The sequence below is a fragment of the Mobula hypostoma genome, chromosome 5 (genome assembly GCF_963921235.1).
Source record: "Mobula hypostoma chromosome 5, sMobHyp1.1, whole genome shotgun sequence".
In the NCBI taxonomy this organism is placed as follows: domain Eukaryota; kingdom Metazoa; phylum Chordata; class Chondrichthyes; order Myliobatiformes; family Myliobatidae; genus Mobula; species Mobula hypostoma.
This window is the reverse complement of record NC_086101.1, coordinates 86978946-87004194: the sequence shown is the minus strand read 5'-3', so window position 1 is coordinate 87004194 and position 25249 is coordinate 86978946. Positions and strand designations below refer to the sequence as shown.

Sequence of the window (25249 nt, the reverse complement as noted above, 5' to 3'; positions counted from 1 at the left end):
AGTTGATCAAGTTGACGAGCTCTGCATGGGTGCAGGAAGCAGCACCAATGCAGTCGTCGATGTAGAGTAGGAAAAATTGGAGAACAATACCAGTGCAGGCTAGGATCATGGACTGTTCCACATAGGTGACTAAAAGGTAGGCATAGCTGGGACCCATGCGAGGGCCCATGGCTACATCTTTTGTTTGAAGGAAGTGGGAGGACCCAAAGGAGAAATTATTGAGAGTGAGGAGAGTGGTGGTGGAGGGGACTAGGTTGGGTCTGGTGTCCAGAAAGAAACGGAAAGCTTTGAGGCCTTCCTGGTGGAGGACGGAAGTGTATAGGGACTGGATGTCCAGAATGAAAATAAGATTATCGGGGCCAGGGAACTTGAAAGCATTGAAAAGAGTGTGTGATGTGGCATGGATGTAGGTTGGAAGGGACTGACCCGGGGTGGGCGGGGGGGGGGGTAAAACTGAGTCGAGGTATGCAGATACAAATTCAGTGGGGAAGGAACAAGCGGTCTACCTGGACAGGCAGCTTTGTGGATCTTGATAGGAGGTAGAAATGGGAGGTGCAGGTTGAGGGAACTATGTGGTTGGTTACAGTGGATGGGAAATCCCCGGAGTTAATAAGGTGGGTGATGGTGTGGGAGACAACAGCCTGGTGCTCCTTAGTGGGGTAAGTACCACTAAGTACCACTGTTCAAGGGGTAAGTAAGAGGAGGTGTCTGAGAGTTGTTGCCAGGCCTCAGTAAAGTAGATGTCAATCCGCTAGACTACTACAGCATTCCCTTTATCTGCAGGTTTGATTAGTGTGGAGGGAGTGTACAGTGGAATTGGAAAGAAGAGTGGTGAAGTTGAGATGGTTAATGTCCCATTGGCAGTTAGCAATGAAAAGGTCCAGAGCAGGCAGAAGACCAGAAGAGAAGAGGATGAGAGATGAAGACTCCATGAAGAGGTTTAATATGTTTAACAATGTATTCCTGACAGAGCTGACAGCTGACATGGTTAAGAGTACTCACTGGCCTCTGTTTGCCTTCTCTTCCAATGGTTCACTCATTGCTATGTCTAGAGAGACTGGCACTGGGTCTGGTGTGGGGCAGACTACGGCAATCATTGCTGTCACTCAGCATTGAAACACAGGTAAGAGACTGTCTGCCAGTGCTTGTGCTGCCCATCCCCAGCATTCGCCCATGCGCACCATGCTGGTCAAGGTGCCGCCTTTGCCCTAAATTATCGCAGCTGCAATCTCCCCTTCTCCCTCCCTCCCTCCCTACTCCCCAACCCCACACCAGCCTACTCACTGAACAGTGAGAGCATCGGGGTAGGGCAGTGATTCACATCAGTCTCCTGGCATAGAAGTGGGATGAGCCGGGATTCCCTCCAAAACAAAAGGAAGTCATTCAGGAAGTACAAGTAAGTCTTAGTAATGAGTGGTCATACTGGAAGACTCGGAATGTTACAACAAATCAGTGGTTGTGGGGCATCAGCAACCTGGACTCCAGTGGACTCTGCCTTCTTATAGAGTAGAAGTTTGTAAAATTTTGGACATATTATTTCTGTTAAACGATAAATAAGTGTAAATTGTAAAACTGCCACAATGACAATATTATAAACTAATGTGGGCATTTTGTCAGTAGCGTAGTTAAAACAAATACTGCCCTAAGTTGTGCTTACAGATACATTTTTCTTCACTTTCAGTTCAAATTTTAATCATGATCAAAATATAAACTAACAATTAAAAAAATGTGAGTGTTTGGACTTTGTGAGGAAAAGTTGATAGTGCCCAGTGTAAGGGAATGTACTTTAGAACATGGAAGCTTCAAGAATACTTCAATAAATTCAAATTGAAAAATACCACATCTTTGGATTGTGGGAGGAAACAGGAGGCCCCGGAGAAAACCCATACATTCCATGTGAAAACTCCTTACAGAACAGCACCGGAACTGAACCCCGAATTCTGGAACGCACTGATCTGTGATAGTGTCGCACTAACTGCTACGTCACCGTGGAGCCCGGTATTAAACATTATTGACATCATTGGAGGAGAATGGCTACAAAGACAGGTATTTTTTAAATTATTTTGCTGTCTTGAAGATTTTATTGGTTTTAAAACATAATGATATTTTTTCAAGTTTTGGTGTTTCAAGTATTTTATTAGGTTTAGACTGAATATCTTTAAATGTCAGAAACTTCCATGATTAAAGGTGTTTTTTAAAGGCAGTGTATGAATGGTACTTGGTCTGTATCCACTTTTCCCCACCCACCATTCTGGGCTTGTGTAATCCCACTGCATCAAACAACACTCAGTTAATGAAAAAGACCTCACCCTAGAAACACAGATAGTTATAACTTGTTCGAGCAAATACCAGCAAGTGAGACTAGCCTGAACAATCTTGTGGCTGAAAGAGAGAATGGCAAATAACTTAATTTTCAACTTTGCTCAATAACATGCTAATTAAATTTTTCTCATTTTATGCGAGGTGCAGTTCAGAGGATGATTAAACAGAAAGTACTGGACAATATATTAGCATGGGCCATCGTTTTCTGGTTATCCATTTAAAAGGAGGATTGCCAGACTGCTAATGATGTGACACATTTAGGTCTCCATGGCAACCTTAAGGATAATTAATGCTCTCTAAAAATAATCTGCCATGACCCATATCTTAAAAGATAATCTTTTAAGTGGGTGTAGAAAATCCAATTTCAAAGTTAGCAGATGGCGTAAAGCTTGAAATATACCAACAGTGAGGCAGAACATGAATACTCAGGAGAGTACAAGCTGTACAGAGAAGGGAGCAGACACTTGACAAATACAATCTGATGAGGAGAAATGCAAGGTGATGGATTTCAATTGGCAGAATATGGAAATAATAAAACTTCAGTGGTAAATTTCTAAAGGCATGCAGAAATATCCAGTGGGAGGAGAAGATGGCTGTGTGACGCAGCTCGCACAGCCTCACTGGTGGTGATGTCTGTTATCTGTTAAGTAGGGTGCCGTGCACAATTCTGATTTGATGGAGACGGATGTGAGAGCACAAAGGAACATCTGTTGAAACTTTTGAAATGCCTGCTTCGCTGCTGCTGCTACTGTGTGATCCAGAATCTCCGGAGGGGAAGGCCCCGAGTCCTTGGCTTTGCTTGTTGCTCGGCAGAGGATGGCGCTCAGTGCTCGGTATCGGAGGGCTGGTCGGAAGCTCGAAGTTTTTAGATGGACTCAGAGTCCACTGTGGTCGGGTGTTTCCAGGGTGCTGCATCAGCAAGTTTGCAGCGCTTGGAGGTTCATGGCAGGGAGAGTTTCTCCCTTCTACCGTCTGCGTGAGATGATGAGGCTATCTGGACTTTGAAATTTTTTTTTTACCCTGCCCATGGTCTGCTCTTTATCAAATTACAGTATTACTTTGCACTGTTGTAACTATATGTTATAATTATGTGGTTTTGTCAGTTTTAGTCTTGGTTTGTCCTGTGTTTCTTGTGATATCATTCTGGAGGAATTTGTATCATTTTTGAATGCATGCATTTCTAAATGACAATAAACGAGGACTGAGTGGCCTCATAATCTAAAAAAATAGGATTACATGCAAAAATCTGAGGCCTGATTCGATCACATTAATTTGATAAAACTTGGTTTTACCATGCAAAAACAAAAAAACATTGTCAATAATTTCTTATAGTTCTGTTGGAATATTATGTTTAGTTTTGTGCAACACACTTTATTAATATTACCAAGACCTTACTGATACTGAATGGAGGTATACCAGCATGGACCAGTTATGGGGACAAAAGTTTATGTGAGCAAAGACATTTCTCCTTGGTGCAACAGAGGATGAGAGGAAACTTGACATGAGGTGTCTAAAATTATGAATAAGCAGTTGACATTTCAGGCTGAGACACATCATTAGGACTGAAAAGGAAGGGAGAAGAATAGGAAGCTGGGGGGAGGGGAAGGAGTACAAGCTAGAAGGTAATAGGTGAAGTCAAGAGAGGGCGAAGGTAGGTGGGTGCGGAATGAGGATGAACTGAGAAGCTGGGTGATGACAGGTAGATGTGTTCAATTGCATAACAGATAACAGGATGATGTATACCGAACGAATTGAAACAAATGAAATAGCCAATGAAAGTGAGTGCTTGTGTTGATGAATGCATTTAATGGAAAGGTATACAGTTTACTTAAAAGTTTAACTGCTCCAAACAAACCAGTGAAATGAGCCTTGCAGATTTGTTAAAGTAATGAAGGAACATTTAGAACCAAAATCATTGTTGATTGCAGAACACTTTCAGTTTCCTAAACAGAATCAAAAGGAAGAGAAGTCTATTTCAGCTTACATGGCTGAATTGAAGAAATTGTCTGAGCATTTTCAGTTCATTGATATCTGGACCTGCACTCCAGCAGAAAGTTATAGACCAAGTGCTGCAAGGCTACCCAGGTACTCGGTGTTACCGTGATGATATTACTGATATCAGTGCGGATGACAAGGACCATCTCCAAAATCTCAAGGCAGTGTTTAAAAGCTTAGAAGATTATAGGCTCAGAGCATAATGCAATGTGTGATTTCCTTAAACCAAGCATTCCTTACTATTGTCACACCACTGACGCACAAGGATTACATAAGTATGCTGAGAAAATTCAATCAGTGGTGGATGCCCCAAGGCCAAAAGATGTGTAACAGTTGTGGTCCCTTTTAGGATCTGTCAATTACGTAAAAGATTCCTGTCAAATCTGGCTGCTGCACTCCACCGCTTTATTTATTACTACAGATCAGGAAGAAATGACAATGGACAACATAGTGTGAAGTGACTCTCCTAAAGATAAAGGAAATGATTATGTCAGATACTATACTCACAGATTATGATCCACATTGTTCAGTGAAGCTTGCCTGTGATGTCTCGCCTTACAGTATAAGTGCGGTCATGTCACATGATATGAGGGATGGAAGTGAATGTCCCATAGCCTTTGCATCATGTAACCTCACTGCTGCAGAGAAACATTACATGCCAATTGACCGAGAAGCCTTGAGTCAACCAGTACTTGCATCAGAGAGAGTTTACCCTCTTTAGTGATCATCAACCATTAGTGTCCATTTTCAATCCGCAGAAGTGTGTACCATGAACAGCAACAGTACGAATGCAGAGATGGGCTCTGTTTTTTGGAGGACACAATTCACAGAGATAATCCAAAGGGAAACCAGAAAAGTCCCCACACTGTCTCAGGTGTACATAGCCCTCTATAATGGCTGGGATGTGTAGCAGAAATTCCAGTTCCTCCATTTTTACCAGTGCCAGGATGAACCTGCCTTTGTTGGGGTTGCCTTATGTGGGAATTGAGAATTGTTGTACCATCCAAGCTGAGAGCTAAAGTGTTGGAGAAGCTACATGTGGTTATTTAGGTTTGGTCAAAGAGAAAGCATAGGCTTGAAGCTCTGTCTGGTGGCCTGGGATAGATCAGCAGATAGAGCAGCTTTCCATGCACTTTTTGAGATGCCAAGACATTCAGAAGAAAGGCGTCTGGAGCTGTAAGAACCACTTTCTGCAGTCCCAGAGTCAACTCCTACAACCACCACAGAGGAGGCCCCTGAACCTGAGGTCGTTTCACGGCCACAAGACTCACCTGCCAGGCAGAGTGACCCCGCCTTAAGGAACTACCCCACAAGAGAAATAAATCCTCCACAGTGATTACATTTTTAGACCTGAATGGGACAATTTAAAATTTATTATGCTGTGAATGAATATTTCGTAGTTGTATTATATAGGATACTATGTATGTAAGATGACGAGAGAGCAATATGTTAAATACTTGAGATTGGTTGCATTCTACATTGAGTTAGAATTTATAACTAAGCAGGAAGGATTGTACTGTAGTTAAGACTTCAGTAATATTTGATTAATATTGTAAAGATATTGGTAGATATTGGTAGATATTGCATTCTTTGTTTATAGCATTCATGACAGGCTATATGTAATAATTAGGTGAATGGCATACTCCGTTACACCATCATATTGTATATATGCGTGTCTCACTTAAGAAAAGGAAAGTAAAACTAAGTAGATACGCATCTCCCAGCTCCCGTGTTTTTCTTTCAATTTGTTTCTAGAGTTTCAAAACATAACAATATCCACTTCCATAAAGGCAAGAAACCAAAGCAAATAAAGAAAGTGCAAAAAAATCCCAGGCTGAGTGAAATGAAATGCTTGATTCCAGAATTCACTTTTCAACTTGATATTACACTTCCTGAAAGAGTGACAGAAGGAAAACATTTAATGTCTCTGGGCCTATACTTTATACTTTGTCGCCAAACCAATTGGTACTAGAACGTACAATCATCACAGCGATATTTGAGTTTAGAAGAATGAAGGAGAATCTCATTGAAGCCTATTGAATATTGAAAGGTCTAGATACAATAGACGTGGAGAGGATATTTCCAATAGTGGAGAATTTGAGAAACAGAGAGCACAGCCTCAGAATAGAATTATGGCCCTTTAGAATAGAGATGAGGAGGAATTTCTTTAACATCACGGTAGTGAATTTGGAGAATTTATCACCAAAGACAGTTGTGGAGGCCAAATTATTGTTTACACTTAAAGATGTTCTTGATTAGCAAGGGTGTCAAAGGTACAAGGAGAAAGCCGAAGAATGGGGTTGAGAGAGAAAATAAATCAGCAATGATCAAATGGTAGAACAGAGCCAATGGGCTAAATGGCCTAATTTTGCTCTGTGACATGTAGTCAAAATGAATTCTAATCTTCAGAGTGCAATAGTCCAAACCTGACATTTAAAATTATCACCATTATTGGGAGTTCTGGCCGTCTTTTTGCTACTGTTGATATGTAAATCAATACCAAAGAATGACATGTGTTTTGACTCAGCAATTATTTCACCATCTTTAAGACATACGTTGTGTAACATGCATAAAATGCAATGCAGTTACTAGTCTTTGATTGTACAACAGCAGTTCCCAAGAAGAAGGGCAGCAGGTGCATGGGAATATCACTTCTAGGCCTTCCCCTACAAATAATACTCACCATTCTGATTTGGAAACAAATCAATATTCCAGTGTCATTATGTTGAAATTCCTGAAATTCACGATTAGCAATGATATGGAACTATCTTTACCAAAAGACTGTGGTGGTTCAAGAAGGCTGCTCTTCACTATCTTTCCAAGAATGGGCAATAAATGCTGATCTTGCCCATCACAATAACATCCGGACATGAATGAAAATAATTTATTTGGATATGTATTTGAAAAGGATGTTTTCCTTTTCTTTGTCATCCGTTGTGATCAAGGACAACTTATTTCTATTTCACTTCTATGGTTTTTGAGGTGACACATCAGATGAGAAACCTCCACAGATATGGAGGAGGTGTGTGATGCATTGTGCCTTCCACCATTTACCTTCCACAGTTTGAGTTCAATGCAAGGAGTTAACATTTTAAAGCCATTCTGAATACTCTTCTGTCACTTTCAATGATCATGGGTGAAGACTTCATAGCAGTTTTTGAGATGTTGCAAATTTTCAGGAATGATTCAAGCATGTTGTTGAATTTTTGTTTTTTATCCACCTGGAAATCTTATTGGAACTGAAGAGAGGGTCTGGTGTTGAGCAAGTGCATGGTATATCATGTCCAATAGGGCAAACTGAGTGTAATGAGAGTTTTAATGATGGGATTGTTGTTGACACTGGAGATGATGCTGCTCTGTGCTTGCTTATCTTTCCGGTGGATTTGGAGAATCCTGTGGAGAGTTTTGATGCTATCTGTCCAGTGACTTGAAATACTGCTGTGGGGAAGGTTTTAAAGGCAGTTCAGAGAGCAGGTATCACATTACTCCACCACAGACTTTAAGTTTTATTCTGACATGCTCAATGTTTTGATTGTCAAACACCTTTCTTTTCTCTTTTGAAATGAGTCATAACCTGAAGAATTAACTTGCTTGTTACATTGCAAAGCATAGAGCAAGGCAAAAGATTACTTCTGCCTCAAATAACAGAAAGCAGGTGGCTCCCATGAGGAAAGTGATAATTGGTGGTGATAATCTGCTTCAAGTACCATCACCATGGTATCCAAGGCCTGAACCAAACAAAGGAATACTTCACCTGCCTCAGGGTCTAAAAGCACAAAGTGATTATGCAGAAATAGTAATGTCGGAAACAACTGATTATGTATCTCCTCCATTCAGTTTGGTCAAAAAGTGTTAAGTGAAAATAACTATGAATAAAGAGATTTTATTTTTTCGTCTAAATATATCAACAAATGTCATGGATGGAGATTGTGTTGATTTACCGGTAAGGCAAATAGGGCCCTTTCTCTCTCCTCTAGGTGGAAGATGAATTGAATAAATACCTTTCTCTTTGATTTGAAACTGGCTTGTGATCCTCTTGCTCTGTAACAGTCAATTAGCATAGGTTGTGCTGGCAAATTTATTCACTATTGAAAATTTCACAAAGCGGTACATGTTTTGCAGGGATTTGCCATGAACCTTTATTGTGGGGGCAGGTTTGTTGAAAGGCATTGTCTCATGTATGTTGAGTGTTGGCTCTTTATCTTTGACCTGAAGCTTAACTCTGTTAATCTTCCTTCCTGCTGATTATTTAATGCATTTTAATTTTTTATTTTAGATTTCAAACTTCTTTTTGATTTGCACATACAGTTAAGTGACATAGATATTTCAAATTATTTTATTTTAATTAATTTCCAGTACTTTAAAATATCTTTAAATATATTTACTTGATATCTTTGTCTATTGTTGAAATTAACCTGCCTTGGGTTGTTAAAGGTTTTTGATGGTATCGAGCTGAGAGAGCATGTATGGACCAGCATGGGTGAAGTTATTAGTTTTGCCAATTGTTGAAATTAATCTGCTTTTTAGTCATTAAAGGCCTTTGATAGTGGTGAGCTGGGACAGTGGGTATGGGCCAGTACAGGTATTTTTAAAGTTTAAGAAATATTATTAACTTCTTTGATAACACATCTCTTGCACAAAGACATTTAGATCTCTTTCTTCTTGCTCCACTTTAAAACTATTTGACAAATTTAGCATTATCTCCTTTTGCTCATCCAACCCAAAATAAAATGATGTGTTACTTCACCTTTTCCTGTGCTAGATTTCATTTACCACATGCTCACACATTCCATTAACATATTTACTTCATCTTGAAGTTTAAATCTATCTTTCTTATTATCTATGCGCACTTGAACGTTTTGTGTCATCTGCAGCCTGTACACTAAATTCAAATAATTGATACATTTATAAAACCAGCAATGGTACTTACATTGAATATCATTTATTTTTTTGAAAAGCTATTCATTATATTCTTTATTTCATTTTCTTCCTTAGTCAAGCTTGACGACATGGCATGTAATGATGAAGATGAGTCAAGCTTAAATCCACATCGCCAGTTTCCCTTCCCACCAGCCTCAATTTTGTAAGGACCTTATATGACAATTTATTGAACACTTTATGGAAGTCCATATGGACAACACCAACCTAACAGCTTTTACTCATCAAAAAATTCAATCAACTTGGTGCTCAAACATGATTCTCACTTAACAGATCTATTCTGGCTTTCTTTTATTACACATATTTGTCTAAATTGCCATTAATTTTCTTGCAGATTATTGTTTCTGAAAACCATTCCGCTAACAATATTAGATTAACCAGCCTTTATTTGTCAGGCTAATGTACACAGATTTTTGTAATGACAAGCACAGCCAATAAAACAAAATAGATGTGAAAATGCAGCAGTTATTGCCACTGCCTCACAGCTACAGTGATTCGGGTTCAATTCTGACCTCAGTGGCTGCTTGTGCAGAATTTACAAATTCTGTCCCTGGCCACATGGGTTTTTTCCACTGCTCTGAGTTCCTCCCTCATCCAATAAATGTATTGGTGGGTTAATTAATGACTGTGAATTAATCTTCAGTATCAGTTCACGCCAAAATAGGTGTTAATGACCATGTATGAGAAACAATATGTTGAAGGGTAAAGTGAAATAAGAGAGGGAATGGGATTAAAGGGATTGCTACCTTGGGATCTTGTCTGCCATGTGAAGTTTAAAATGGCTTTTCTTTCTCATTACACTATCTATAAGATATAATATATATCCATTAAGTTTTAATTATAGCTCATTTTGGCAATTCAAGTCCCTTCTACCCACAGTGCTTTATGGTGTACATAGCAGACTGATGCAGCTGGTGAGAGCCTAGATCAGTGATAACTTCCAGTAGATCGGATAAATTGGTAAAGATACAGTGCAAAACTTATCCTGCACACTCTCCATACAGATAAATTCATTTCAACAGGACACTAAAGTAGTACAAGGTAAAATAACAACAGAATAAAATACAGAATGAAGAACTAGATCAGCGGCCCCCAACCACCGGGCCGCAAAGCATGTGTTGTGAGGAAACGATATGAGTCAGCTGCACCTTTCCTCATTCCCTGTCACGCACTGTTGAACTTGAACATAGGGTTGCCAACTGTCCCGTATTTGCTGGGACATCCCGTATATTGGGCTAAATTGGTTTGTCCCGTATTTCCCCCGCTAAGGTAGAGCGTTCCTATGAAACCTTTTGTGCCAAAATGGTGTGAAGCGAAGAAGCAATTACCATTAATTTATATGGGAAAAATTTTTGAGCATTTGCAGACCCAAAAAATAACCTAATAAATCATACCAAATAACACATAAAACCAAAAATAAATAGCACTAACATATAGTAAAAGCAGGAATGATATGATAAATACACAGCCTATATAAAGTAGAAATAATGTATGTACAGTGTAGTCGGGAAGATGAAGGCAAAACCAATTTGTGTGGGGAAGAAAATCGGCACATCACATGCGCACACAGGTGCCCGCGCAAGGCTTCATGGTCATGGTAGTCTTTCCTGGGGTAAAGTGCCCCAGGATTTGACTGCTACTTTTGTCCTTTATTTGGGAGTGAGAAAGTTGGCAACCCTAACTGTAAAATACATGTTGAGGTGAGTTAAACCCTACTTGAATGCAACCCCCCCCCACAGTCGGCCCGTCCGCAAGAATATTGTCAATGTTAAACCGGTTCACAGTGCAAAAAAGGTTGGGGACCCCTGTACTAGACTACAGAGAAAGTGAGGTGCGGGGAAATGAAAGATGGAAGGTTACGACAATGTAGATCTTTTCATACAAGTGAAACATTCAATAGTCTTATAACCGTGGGATAGAGGATGACTTTGGGATGAGGAAATATGCATTGAACTTTGTATCTCTGTAACCATTTGATGTGACAAAATAGAGTGGACAATCCCAGAGTGCTAAGCTAATATGTTGCAATATATGTACGTGGCTAAAGTAACAAGAAGAAGCTACAAGAAAAGTGCTTACCAAAGGAACATATGATTGCAAGCACCCAATGTACTGAACATGAAGTAGCGGAGCCGAGTCATTCGCAGATGGCAGACAACAACAAATGTGTCGGAAGGTCTAAGCTCGCTAGAAATCATAACCTTGTCTTGTTCTGAGGTATAAAAAGAATGCTTTCTAAATGGTGTGTTGGAAGTCTCCTGATGGGAGTGGAAGTGAAATTTCGATTTACAAGTAATAAAGGCACTTGATAAATGTCCACTCAGTGTTGATATTGTGTCCATGAGACTTAACAGAGGAATACTCGACAGATTGATGGGAGGGAGAGAAGAGAGTATATCTAGGGTGGGTGGGATCCTTGATAATGTTGTCTGCTTTACTGAGACAGTGAGAAGCATAGACAGAGTCCAGGGAGGGGAGGCTGGTTTCTGTGATGTGCTGAGCTGTGTTCAGAACTCTCTGCAGTTTCTTGCAGTCATGAGCAGAGCAATCACCATACCAATCAGGATTGGATGCTTTTTATGGTGCATTGATAAAAATTAGTGAGGATTAAAGGTGATATTAATTTTATTTATTTATTTATTTATTTGGAGATTCAGCGCAAGATAGGCCCTTCCAGCCTTTTAAGCTGTGCAGCCTATCAACCCCAACTTAACCTTAGCCTAATCACGGGTCAATTTGCAATGAACAATTAACCTGCTCCTACTTCTCCAAGAGGACCACAACCTTGTCATAGGACTTGGAAGCTTGTGTGTCTCGATGACCCAGAGACTGATGTTGGCTGGAGTCAGGGCCTTGTGCTTTGGCTCTTGGTAGGGTCGCCCATGCTAAACAGGTCAAAGGGTAGAGGCCAAACTAAGAGTGGTCCTCTGGCCCTCCAGGTTTGGGGATTTAGTTCAGAATTAACAACCCTGACTGATAAAAGAAATTGTTACAGAAACAGCAATGAAGAATCCTTCCATATCTGTGTGCAACAGTATTCCTGAATCTCCACATGAAATTTGCATGACTAACTGTCATGAAAACTGAGAGGAAGCTACTGGCACAATGAAGGAAGCTCTGAACACTGCCAAGACCAAGTCCAAAATTGGTTTAGAATATGCAAACCATGTACAACACTGGCAAGCTAGCACAAATAACTGCAGAAATGCGCTGTGACACCCAACATATACTGGGTGTCAGTGAAAGCAGATGAATAGGGTCTGGCAGACTAAAGGCAGCAACAGGTGAAACTCAGGAAGGAAAGATGATCATGATGGAGTAGCTGTCATTTTTGAAGAAAGGCATTGAGAAGTGCTTGCTGGAGTGGAAACCAGTCAACAGTAGACCAGTGAGAGTCAGGCTGAAAGGAAAGCAAGTGCACACGACTGTGATCCAGTGCTATGCTCCAACCAATGATCATGACATTGAAGAAAAGGACGTCTACTATAAACAACTGCAATCAGAAGATTTAACCTAATAACCAGTACTTCTTCGGACTGTGGGAGGAAACTGGAGCACCTGAGGAAACCCACTCATTCCACGGGGATGACGTACAAATTGCCTACAGAGGACACTGGGAATGAACTCCACACTCCGACGCCCCGAGCTGGAGTAACATCACGTTAATTGCTATGCTACCATCATGCACAATATACCGTGGTATCATTGTGGTTATACCAGGACAGACTCCTCAGAATATGAAACTTTCAACCTTCTAAACCTCAGTAACCATTGATAGAAAATGCTATCTGATTTGAATTAGCACTTTCTCCTGCGGGACTGGATATGTTCCCCCTGTGTGTTCATTGTAAATAATCAATTATGTTAATTTAACTTTACAGTTCTTTGTGTGTGTGTGTGTGTGTGTGTGTGTGTGTGTGTGTGTGTGTGTTTGTTTACTTATTTATAGTGAAATGAGGGGGTCTGTTGTGGTACGCTCAGGTTAATTTTGCACAACCGGGACAATCTGAAGAAGTCTCTGAAGAGCATAATGACACAGCAATGGTTCTCTGAGAGAACCTCTTAACCAAGCAAAGGTCTCCAGTTTGGAGTATAGGGGAGTTTTGTCCAGTTAAACGGAGGAAGAGCTTCTAAGCAGAACATTTTCAGTATAATATCTTCCTCACATCTGACCTGTGACTAACTTATTTAAATGTTTAGTGTTTGTTTCGGAATCATTCTGCCTATTTAGTGACAACATGCCTTGTTGAGTCTTTCTACAGCAGCTGCCTTTCTTCCCCTCAGGCACCTCTCACCTCTAATAGTTCGAGACTGCTCTCCATAATTTACTCGACTGGAAAGAAAATGCTGATGTGCTGTAAACTCCTGCATGAATACACTTGAGGTAAAATATCACAAAATCAATTGCTAATACACTTGTCAACCTGGATCTGGGCCATTTCTTGGCTCTAACTACCCATATACAGGACCAATAGAAGGCATCTTATAAGCCTTCAACAACGAGTGGCCCCAGGTGGTTTACTGTTGAAGTCTTTCCCTGGGAATATCTAAACAAACTAGGCAGGAGTTGAAGCTTCAAACCCACTCTTTTCCAAGATTTGTGACAGCTTTCAAATGCCTCTGACATTCAGAACCATTAATTGCCATCAACAATTTAAAGGCAGATACTGGGAAATTTTCAACAAGATCATTACACCTGTGTGGATGAATATGTGCCTTTGATATTATACGAAACATAGCCAAAGCCCAGGATGAGCCAGGAGAATCACAGTTTCTGAGGGCTAGCTCTGTGGAGTTCAAGACTAACAATCCACAACCCTACAAGAAGTCCAAGTATGTCCTTTGGAGGCCACTGTGAGAGCGAAAAGGCAATTCTATGTGATGTTAGGGACGCGATCGGATGTATGATAGCTATAACAAGGTTTGTATGTCATTATTTCCTATAAGGCAAAACCTAACAGCATAAATGGCGGTGATGTTTCACTCCCTAATGAACTCAATCACTATTATGCATGTTTTTAAAAGGAGAATAAAACTACACTTGTGTAAATCCCCACAGCATCTAGTGACCTTGTGATCTCTATTTCAGAAGCTGAAGTCAGAACAGCCTTAAAGAGGGTGAACTTATGCCTTAAAGAGGGTGAACTCATGCCTTAAAGAGCGTCAGGCCCCCCTGCTGTACCTGGCAGGATACGGTAAACCTGTGCCAATCAATGTTTAGCCTTTTCACAGACATCTACAACCTCCCACTGCTACAGTCAGGGGTTCCCACCTGCTTCAGAATGCCATCAATCATACCAGTGCCCAGGAAGAGCAAGGTGAGCTGCCTTAATGATTATTGCCTGGTAGAACTCATATCACAGTATTGAAGTGCTTGCAGAGGTTGGTTGTGGCTAAAAATTAACTCCTGCCTGAGCAAGGACCTGGACCTGATGCAATTTGCCTACTGCTAAAACAGGTCTACAGTGGATACAATCTGACTGGCTCTCCACTCAGCTTTGGAGCACTTGAACACAAACTATACATATATTAACCAGCTGCATTCAACACCATCATCCCCTCACTACTGTTCAAAGAGGTTCAAAACCTGGTCCTCTATATCCACCATCTGCAAGCAGATTCTTGACTTCCTCATTAGGAGCCTACAATTAGTGCAGATGGGTAATAACTCCTCCTCACTGACAATAACCACAGGTGCACTTCAGGGATGTACATAGAACAGTACAGCACAGAAACACGCCTTTCAGTCTACAATGTTATGCCAAACCAGCCAAAAAACAACTCAAAATCACCCAAACACTAATCCCTCCTACCTATACAATGTTCATATCCCTCCATCTTCCTCACGTTTGTGTGCTTATCTAAATGTCTCTTAAAGGCCCCTAATGTATTTGCCTCTACCATCATACCGGACAGTACATTCCAGGCATCCACCAGCCTCTGGGTAAATAACCTACTCCTCACATCCTCTTTTAACCCACCCACTCTCATCTTCAATGCATGCACTTGGTATAGACATTTCAACCGTGGGAATCTGATACTCCCTGTCTGCTCTATGCCTCTCATAATCTTATAAACCTCATCAGATCTCTCCTCAGCCTTTGCTAATCCAAAAAAGAACAACCCATATTTATCCAGCCTCTCATAATAGCACATGCCCTCTAAACCAGGCAGCATTCTGGTAAACCTCTTTTGCACCTCTCCAAAGCCTCAACATCCTTCTTATACTGGGGTAACCAGAATTGTATGTAATATTCCAGATGTGGTAGAACCAGAGCTTTATAAAGTTGCAATATAACCTCAACTTTTGTATTAACGCCTTGACTAATGAAAGCAAGCATTATATAAGCCTTCTTAACCACCCTATCGACCTGTGTAACCACTTTCAGGGAACTATGAACTTGGATCCCAAGATCTCTCTGCTCAGTAACAGTGTTAGGGACCTTGCCCTTAGCAGTGTACTGTCTCCTTGCATTGCCTTACCAAGGGGCAACATCTCACATTTATCTGGGTTAAACTCCATCTGCCATTCCTCTGCCCATATCTGTAACTGATGTATATAGCACTCTATTCTTTGCCAGCTGCATTGTATGTTTAGCCCAATCCTGTACTCTCTCTATACTCACAACAATGTGGCTAGGCACAGTTCAAACACCATCTATATATTCACCAGTGACACCTTTGTTGTTAGCAGACTCTTAGACTGCGACAAGGATGCATGGAAAAGTCAGATTGATTAGCTGATTGGGTAGTGCCACAGCAGCAACATTGGCTTCAATGTCAGAAAACACAAATAATTGACTGTGGACCTCAGGAAGGGGAAGTCAGATGAACACACATTAGTCTTCATTGAGGCACTGGCAGCGGAAAGGGTGAGCAGCTTCAATTTGCTGGGTGTCAACATCTTGGAAGGTCTATCCTGGGCCCAGCACATTGATTCAATCATGACAAAGCAATACCAGTGGATTCATTTCATTAGGAGCTTCAGAAGATTTGGTATGTCACTAAAGATGCTAACAGGTTTCTACAAATGTCCAGTGGAGAGCATTCTGATTGGTTGCATCACTGCCTGGTATGAAGGATCAATATGCAGGATTGAAAGAAGCTGCAGAGGGTTGTAAATCAACCATCTCCACCTCAAGCATTCCCTACCATTGAGCACATCTTTACAAGATGGTGCCTCAAGAAGGCAGCGTCCATTACTAAGGACCCTTGTAGAACTTGCAGTAAGGCAACACTCAAGCAAGGATAATTGCGATGGTGCGTAGTCAAGCCAAGACAAGTGAGACCACCAGAACTACATAAGCTTACCGCAGGCAGATAGGTGAGAAGAACTGTGGAAGTGTGTAATCAACCTAGAAGAACCTAGCTTCCCTTTACACAGTAGTGGGTGGTGGAAATGGGTGAGATAAGAATAATGGACAGATGTGAAATACACCCAACAACTAAAATACCATCAGTTGTCAGATAGAAGTTTCGATTGACTTTTAACACCATTATTGTGAATGGCTGTTGATCTGCAGGTAAGGAATTCAAATAAATACAATTTACTATATTATGGCCAATATCCATAACTGATAGGCCAATTCTATATAAAAAAATCACATTTTATTCTCCTGGCTTTTGAACAGCGTGGGTGACAGTGGATATGCTGTTCTCCTTGCTCACAAGTAAAATAAATATATGTTTGAATTGTAAGAGTGTGTGTGTGCGTTTTTCACCCAGTTATTTTAATGATTTTATTTGATTTTATTATCAACGACAACCGTTGAGACAACAGTTACTTGGAGGTTCTACCGAGATGACTAACCCTTAGCTTTGTTATACAGGAGAAAGCCTTGGTAGCTGATCAGTCTTAAATCCCAGGCTGCTCATATTTGAGCAAGGGGCTGAGTCTGCTGCTGGAATGCAGATTTCCTCCTGTGTGGAGTCATCAAGGTATTCCAGCACCTTAGTCAATCAACATAGGAAAGTTGCAGAGTTAAAAAAAGGTTGCTGTTGTCTGTGGTCCCGCACAGAGTTGCCATTGTCTGGGTTGTGTCCCACATGAAGTTGCCTTGGTTTGGAATGGGCCCTACTCAAGGCACAGGAAAAGTCAGTAACTGTGTTTAAAAAAATGGAATTCTGAAATGCGTGTGTGTGTCTTTGCGCACTGTGTTTGTGTGCCTGTGAATGGTAGTGTGAAAGACTCCTGTGGTGGACCTCTAAAACCTCTAAAGGACTGTTTGTACCAAAAAGCTTAAAGTATGTTGAGAAGTACATTCTATGGATGGAATGGACTAAATGAGTGTCTGCAGGTGTTAGAGAATGGAAAATGTGTGAATACCATAGGGTGGCTTGTGATTGTTCAATGTAGGTGTGAAATGCAAAATGGTGAGAAGGATCCTCTAAAAAAGCAGAGAAAATGAGCAAAGGTTACAGAAGGACACAGAAAAAGATAATCATGTCTACCTCAGTGTTTGAAAAGAATCAATTTGCACCAGAATCTAATGATGAACTAGTTGTTGTACCACTGCCTTCCCCAGACACAGTTTTGAGGCCCATGCCAAGTGGTGTCTCTTCAGCAGTGCCCTGCCATAGGCGGTGGTTCCCAATAGCACTACAGGAGATGGGAAACCGAAGGGTGGAGAGGGGACTGAGCAAAATATTGATTTAAATGTACCTTGAACTGATTCAGTAGGACCTCTGAGAACATACAGATGTTTCCCTCACCCTATAGATTGGTTTAAAATATACAAAGTCATACAAAAGACAATGACATTAATAAATATGTATTGCACGTGTAAAAATGTTTTCAAAGGTATCCCAGATTAACTCTAGAAGCAGGGATGCCAGTCTTAATAAATGTTAATATAAATAACGTGCAACCTAGGTTAAAGGAAAACATATACTGTTGCTTGTGTGCAATGAGAAGAGTTAATTAAAATTGCTAGTGGTTAACAATATTAACAAAAACAGTTACAACATCAAAAGATTAAAGTTATTAAGGGGAACGGGGCACTACTAGTATGAGACTTCCTCGACTGTTCCTCTATAGCCTCTAAACAATATTGTATGTTGCTTTAAAAGTATTTCAATAGTTGCCCTATAGAATCTAAATGTTTTTTTAACTTATAGCTTTGTTTTCTATTTAACCAAAACGACAGTGGCCAAATTTTGGCAAATTACTATGTTACCTGATTAACTTCTGCTGAATATTCACCTCTAAACTTTGGTTTTAACATTACCTGCTTCATACACATATGGTTCGTGTGACCCACTTGTGAATGGTAATTTTTGTTTTGAACAGCATAGTTGTCCAGATAATACTATTTTAAATGTATGGGCTTTACAGTTCTTTGATCCAACAAACATGGAAATGGGATGGTGGTGGACATGGGGATGTCTGAGAGGGGAATGTTTTTGTTTGTACTACATACAGCCTAGCCACTGATGCCCTCAGGCCAAGATAACTCCACCTCCACCATCACCAGCACCATAGACTACACAGTTTTAATAAACCGTTTTCAAACTGTACTTAAGAATTTGTACCATTTAAATTCTGCCCATTGTAAAATGGCACCTGATGTAAGCTCACTTGTAGTTTTTCTTTTGCGGCTTTTCCTGATCTGATACTCAGAGAAAACATTAGTGGAAAATCCTAGTGGAAGTGTGGTGCATGCACCTCATGTAGCAGCTGAGGGAGCACAGCTAACTTCCTTCCTGTTCTACTCAAACAGCTGAACCTTTTTGCCTTAGCAAGAGCCTGCATCCTTGCAGCTGGCATGTAGTAAACATTTAATCTTGTTATGCCAGTGGATAATTATGAAAACTGTATGGTTTTACTGTGCCCATGGTCTGTTCTTCATCAAATTATGGTATTGCTTTGCACTGCTGTAACTATATGTTATAATTATGTGGTTCTGTCAGTGTTAGTTTTTGGTCTGTCCTGTTTTCTGTGATATCACTCCGGAGAAACATTGTAACATTTCTTAATGCATGAATGCATTTCTAAATGACAATAAAAGAGGACTGCGTGTTCTCATAATCTAGTCTAACCTCTTTGGAACTCTGATAAAATATGATGAATTAACTATGAACCTTTCTTTGTTTTTAAATTACTGCAATTGCTGATATCAACAACACAGCTCATACTAACGGGAAGGATGAAATAACTAGAAGGAATAAGCGAGCTGATTCCTTTGCTAAGGCAGCAACAGCAGATCATTGTGACCACGTGGTAATCCAGTGCGACCAGGCTGCCAATACTTTCCAAATTCATTGATGAGCTAGTACAATTACAGTGAGACACATCAGAGGCTGAAAGGACTTTATAGACTTACGCACAATGTGCAAGACTGCTAAGTATGATAGGTATAATAGAAAATAACAGATGCTCGACATAGCAGGAAATGTAGCAGCAGCTGTATGATTTGCCAGAGGCATAATTCTGAAAGACACTGGCTGTATCTGCCGCTGCTGGGCCCTCCCCCAGGAGGCTAATTGTACATCTCCAAAGAAACTTTGTGCTGTTACCTAAATGCATAGATTGTGATTATGCACTTGTTATTTTGTTTGTTATCTCCATGAGTAAAAACATATCCAATTTAGAGAAATTATGTCATAACTCTGATAACTTTTTACAATGAGAATTTATTCCTAGGTATGGGATCCCTAAGAAAATCTCAACTGATAACAGCCCTCACTTTATGGGTAAAGCTATGAGTTAATGAGAGCTTTGTAGTGTTAGCATCATTTCATCTCCCCTTACCACCCTCAATTCTATGGGCACCTGAAAGACAAAATGGGGTTAGCTGAACTGTGTGGTGAGACCAAGATAAAGTGACCAGAGACGCTTCCACTGGCGTTCATGACAATAAGCTGTGCTCCAAATGCGTAACAGGCCCACTTCCACACTGAGATAGTTTTGGGATGTCCCATGCACTTGCCATTTGTCTCTCGCATTTCAATTGAACAGGTGGACATCCATATTATAAATGAAAGCATGTTGCAGTGTTGTATAAAACTAACAGAAGCCTTTATAAGTTCCCAGTAACAGGTTCTTGAAACCCAGAAGACTGTGCTGACTGCAGAGTGTTAGAATTACCAGCCAGGAGATTAGGTGCAAGTGAGAGCAAAGAACTGAGGAAAGAACTTCGTGGAGCCTCGCTGCAAAGGTCCATTCCAAATTTTGCTGACCACGTATACCACTTTAAATGTCCAAGAAAAACCAATGTGGATACGTGCCTCATTGATTAAGGTGGTGGTGCTTCCTGACCAGGTACAGGTGGTCTGAAGAACATTGATGATAAACACTTATGGACCGAAATCCATAAGAGGAGAAGGTGGCGGCGTGACACAGCTCGCAGCGGCCACTCCGGTGGTGATGTCTGTCATTTGTCAAGTAGGGTGCCGTGCACAATCCTGATTTGATGGAGACGGACTTGAGAGCACAGAGGAACATCTAGAGAAAATTCTAAAATGCCTGCTTCGCTGCTGCTGCTACTGTGTGGTCCAGAATCTCCGGAGAAGAAGGCCCCGAGTCCTCAGCTTTGCTTGTTGTTCAGTGGCCAGGGTGGGATCAAAGCCCTCGGCAGAGGATGGTGCTCGGAGAGGCTGTGTCGGAGGGGCTGGTCAGAGGCTTGAAGTTTTTGGATGGACTCAGAGTCTGCTGTGGTCGGGTGCTTCCAATGCATCGCCAGTTGTTGACGCTTGGAGGTTCATGGCAGGGAGAGTTTCTCCCTTCTACTGTCTGAGTGAGATGATAAATCAATTGGGGACTTTGTGACTTTTTTTTACTGTGCCCATGGTCTGCTCTTTATCAAATTACGGTATTGCTTTGCATTGTTGTAACTATATGTTATAATTATGTGGTTTTGTCAGTTTTAGTCTCGGTTTGTCTTTTTTTTTTGTGATATCATTCTGGAGGAACATCGTATCATTTTTTAATGTATGCATTTCTAAATGACAATAAACAAGGACTGAGTGTTCTCATAATCTAATCTAATCTAAATCTTGATGTTTGTGATTTGCCACCTTAAGTAATCACAATGCTTTGGAAGTTTTGGGTAATCTGGGTATCTATTTTTTGCCTAAATACAGAATTATCTCACAACACTCATACTCCCAACACTTTACTTCACCTTGGTTATGATTATGCATTGCATAATAACCAGTCAGGTTGTTTGGTGTGTTTTAGTGAGGGACGACACATTCTGAAGATGTATTGCCACTGCAGCCAATATCCCCTGAATTGTAGTGAGCTTGATTCTGTGTTTTACTTTGATAACAAAACTAGAATTATAATGAGATCACGGGACTGTACTGCCCATAAGAACGACTCTTACCAATGCAAAATGTTTTGAGGGTCAGTATCAACCTACTTACAAACGTTACATGACTCCTTACTCCAAAGATACTTCATGGGGTTAGGGGTGAAGTACATTATTGTTACCATCAAGGGACGGGACTAGACCTGGGGAACAGTAGATTCAATGTCTATACTACTGGTGACCTTCTGAATCCAACTAATGGTACTTCTTGCATATGCGGCCAACGTGCCTATCAATAGCTGCCAGAGGTACCCCTTCTAAAATTGGATCTTTGTACTGAACCAAAGCCATAGACAGGTTGTTGTTACCTGGCATACATAGTACCATTAGATGCATCACTTGCCAACCTCTTTCTACTTCTTTCTGTGTGGGTCTGCCATTGAAGGACTATGGAGATAGAGTCTTCCTGAATTGTAGCGTTCCTCTTCTGGGAACCTGACTGGCTCACAAAAGCATTAAAATGCTTTTAGTGTTGCTGGAGAAAATGGCTAATGATACAACCTTAGCGCTACATGATACAAGCCAGGGTATCCATGTCATTATGGCCAAAATGCTAGCAATCCACACTGTGAACCTTCAAAATTGATTAGCTTTAGACTTTCTGTTGTATTAGCAAGGTGGTACTTTAGTCATTATTGGCCAGGAGTGTTGCACGTGCGTCTCTGTGCTATTGAAATTCAATAAGATTTATGTTGCTCTCTACAGGCCAAAGGGGAGGGAGAGTGGAAGTTGTGGTAAGTCAAGGATTAAAGACAACATACAGGCAAGGATGACTGTGGCAGTGTGTAGTCAAACCCAGACGAAGAAGATCGCCTGACCCAAAATTGCTCACTGTAGGTATATATGTGAGAAGGACTGTGGCAGTGTGTAATCAACCTAGAAGAACCAGTATGGTTCATCATCAGTTGTCAGCTTGAAGTTTCCATTGACTTTTAACACCGTTGTTGTGAATGGCGATTGATCTTGAAAGTAAGGACTTCCGGCATTTACCAAGTGGTCAATATCCATAACTGATAAGCCAATTCTGTATAAAAATAGCAGTTTCCTGGCCTGACTATTGTGTGGGTGACAGGGGCCATGCTGTTCTCCTTGTGCACAAGTAAAATAAATTACGTTTGAGTCGTAAGAATGTGTGAGCCCTGGGCCCAGTTATTTTAGTTATTTCAGTTTATTATTGGTGATGGCAGTTGTGACTACACTCCCACTATCTGGAATATGCTCTCTTCTTATTTCTACCATCTGGGTGGAGGTACAGGAGCCTGGCAACCCATACTTAACATATTAGAAAGAGGTTCTTCCCTCTGTCATCAGATTTACGAATGGTCCATGAACACAACCTCACTATTCCTCTTTTGCACTACTTATTTGTAACTTAAAGTACTTCCTGTCTTGCACGGTACTGCTACTACAAAACAACGAATTTCACAATATATATCAGCGATAATAACTTTGATTCTAATTTGATAATTCTATTATTGAATGTTAAAAAATAAAACTCAGAAATAAAGTAAGTAACAAATCAATAACAACAAAACTTTGCCATCCTAATCTCTAGGCCGGTGCACACATTCAAATGTAGAACATTTCTGATGCTTCACCAAGTCTTTCAGGAGAAGTTCCTCAAGACTAGACTCTGTATATGGAACCTCAGTATGGAATGGACAGACAGAATGATGGTATCTCTCTCCCAGTATATCCTGGATGTACTACTGATCCAATATAATATGAGGAATGACTTCAGCACTTCTTAGACCATTGAATTTCACTGTGCATACATATAAATTTCCCATTATTCTAAAGTATTCAAAATGTAAATCACAACAAACAAGTAAATTGGAATATGAACATAGGACAGGGATGGATATTTCAATGTAGAGTTGATTTGGCTGTTTCATTAGATCAGTTTTCAAAGACAAATCTCTAGTTTGTATACTGTAAACATACTTTAGAATAAACGTACTTTGGAACCTGATCATGACTGATGATGACCTTAATGCTATCCGCTTGAGTATACTGGCTTAACAAAATCAATTACAGTTTTGAAGTTTTCAATTGACTTGTCTTTATTAATCTCGATTTTCACAGGATTTTGTGTAAGAAGATGTTCTTTACCATTATAGCCCAGACCAATTTTAAAATAAAACCCTCTGGTGTTGGGTGCTCTGCAGTTCAAAATACTGCAATTTAAAGATGATGCCTTTTGCTGATTCCCATTTATATTATACCTGATGGATTTGTTAAGTAATCTCGGAAACCACCCTTGGTGAAGCTGACAGCTGTCGTTTAAGTTCAGGTATCACTGACATACCCCTCACATGACGACTAAGTTTGACATCATGTCACTTTCCCAAGAAGGCTGATGTTCATCATTTGGGAAGGAATTTAGTTCCAGATTTGTTCTGTGGATCAATGATTCACTGGGAACTGGAATAAGGTAAGTGAAATGTGTTCAAGCAAATAAGATTTCTCCACATCATTTGAGAACAAATGACAAAAGTGATTAGTCTTGACATGTTACTAAAATATAGAAATCTACTTATGTAAATGGCTGATGAATGGCAGCTGTATGAATTATTGTTAAACATGTGTTTCCTAATCTAAACAATTTTCATCCTTACAATATAAAGTCTTCTTTTGTGGTGTTTTGTACTAAATACAGACACTTAATCTTCTTTGCCATTCTCTGAATGCGAGTGCAGTTACTGAGAAAATTGAATACCCCATTTATAATAGTTAATTCATTTTCTATCATCCAATGAGAGCTCATAATGTAACTTAGTTCTAAACAACATTATGATTAAGGAAGATTTAAAGTACTAAATAGTAGCAATATGATCAATAACCCATTATGCAGTCTATGTAACTTTCAGTATTACCAGTAGCATAAAGAGTTTAATTTTTCTTTTTAAATAATGTCACAGTAAGATATTGGATACTCACATCACGGCCATGAATTACTGTATGTCTGCTTCTTCCTTCATAGTCTACCACTTCAATGTAATCAAGATAAACATCTGCCCAGTAGACCTTTTTGGATACCAAGTCAAGTGTGATGGCATATGGCTGTTCTATTTTACTGTCCACGATCCTGGATCTGCTTTGCCCATCCATATCACACCGTTCAATTTTGGCAACATCTCCGTAATCAGTGAAGAAGAGTTTCCTGTTGAGGAAGTAAAAGTATTGAGTGAAATATTATAGTTTCTATAGCCATTACAATCTCAAAAGTCACATTCACTTCCATCAAAATCAAAGCCAAAAGTGGTGAAATATACATTGCAAACTGATTGTAAAATTCATTTGAATGATACTTCCAACACTTTATGAACTAATTAGCTGTAAAGAGTTATCATCACCCATTCCTGTTCCATTTTTTTGTGCAAGGGGAGGGTGTTTGGGGGTTGATATTCTGTTGTGCTCTGTTAGTTTTTCTGTGTGGGGGAAGGGTTGTTTTTTGGGGGGGATCAATGTTCCTGTTCTGTTTTGTGTGGGGGAGGGTTTTTTTTGGGAGGAGTCAAAGTTCCTGTTCTGTTTTGTGTGGGGGGAGTGCCGTTGATGATTGGGATGCTGTTCTTTTTTGTGTGGGGGGGGAGTTGGGTTGATGTTTTTTTCTGAATGGCTTTCATGCTCTTCCTTGGCTATCTGGAGAAGACAAATTCCAGATTTGTATATGGATATATGCT

The 25249-nt window shown here is 40.3% G+C and overlaps 1 protein-coding gene across 3 annotated transcripts in view; it reads right to left on the bottom strand.

Moving 5' to 3' along the window:
- The window catches only part of LOC134346855 (low-density lipoprotein receptor-related protein 1-like), a 2119020-nt gene that overhangs the window by 1054386 nt on the left and 1039385 nt on the right, over window positions 1-25249 (bottom strand). For all 3 annotated transcript variants that reach the window (XM_063048628.1, XM_063048629.1, XM_063048630.1), the window contains one exon: window positions 24507-24729. In XM_063048628.1, the coding sequence (XP_062904698.1) occupies window positions 24507-24729 (223 nt within the window). The remainder of the gene's footprint in view (window positions 1-24506; window positions 24730-25249) is intronic.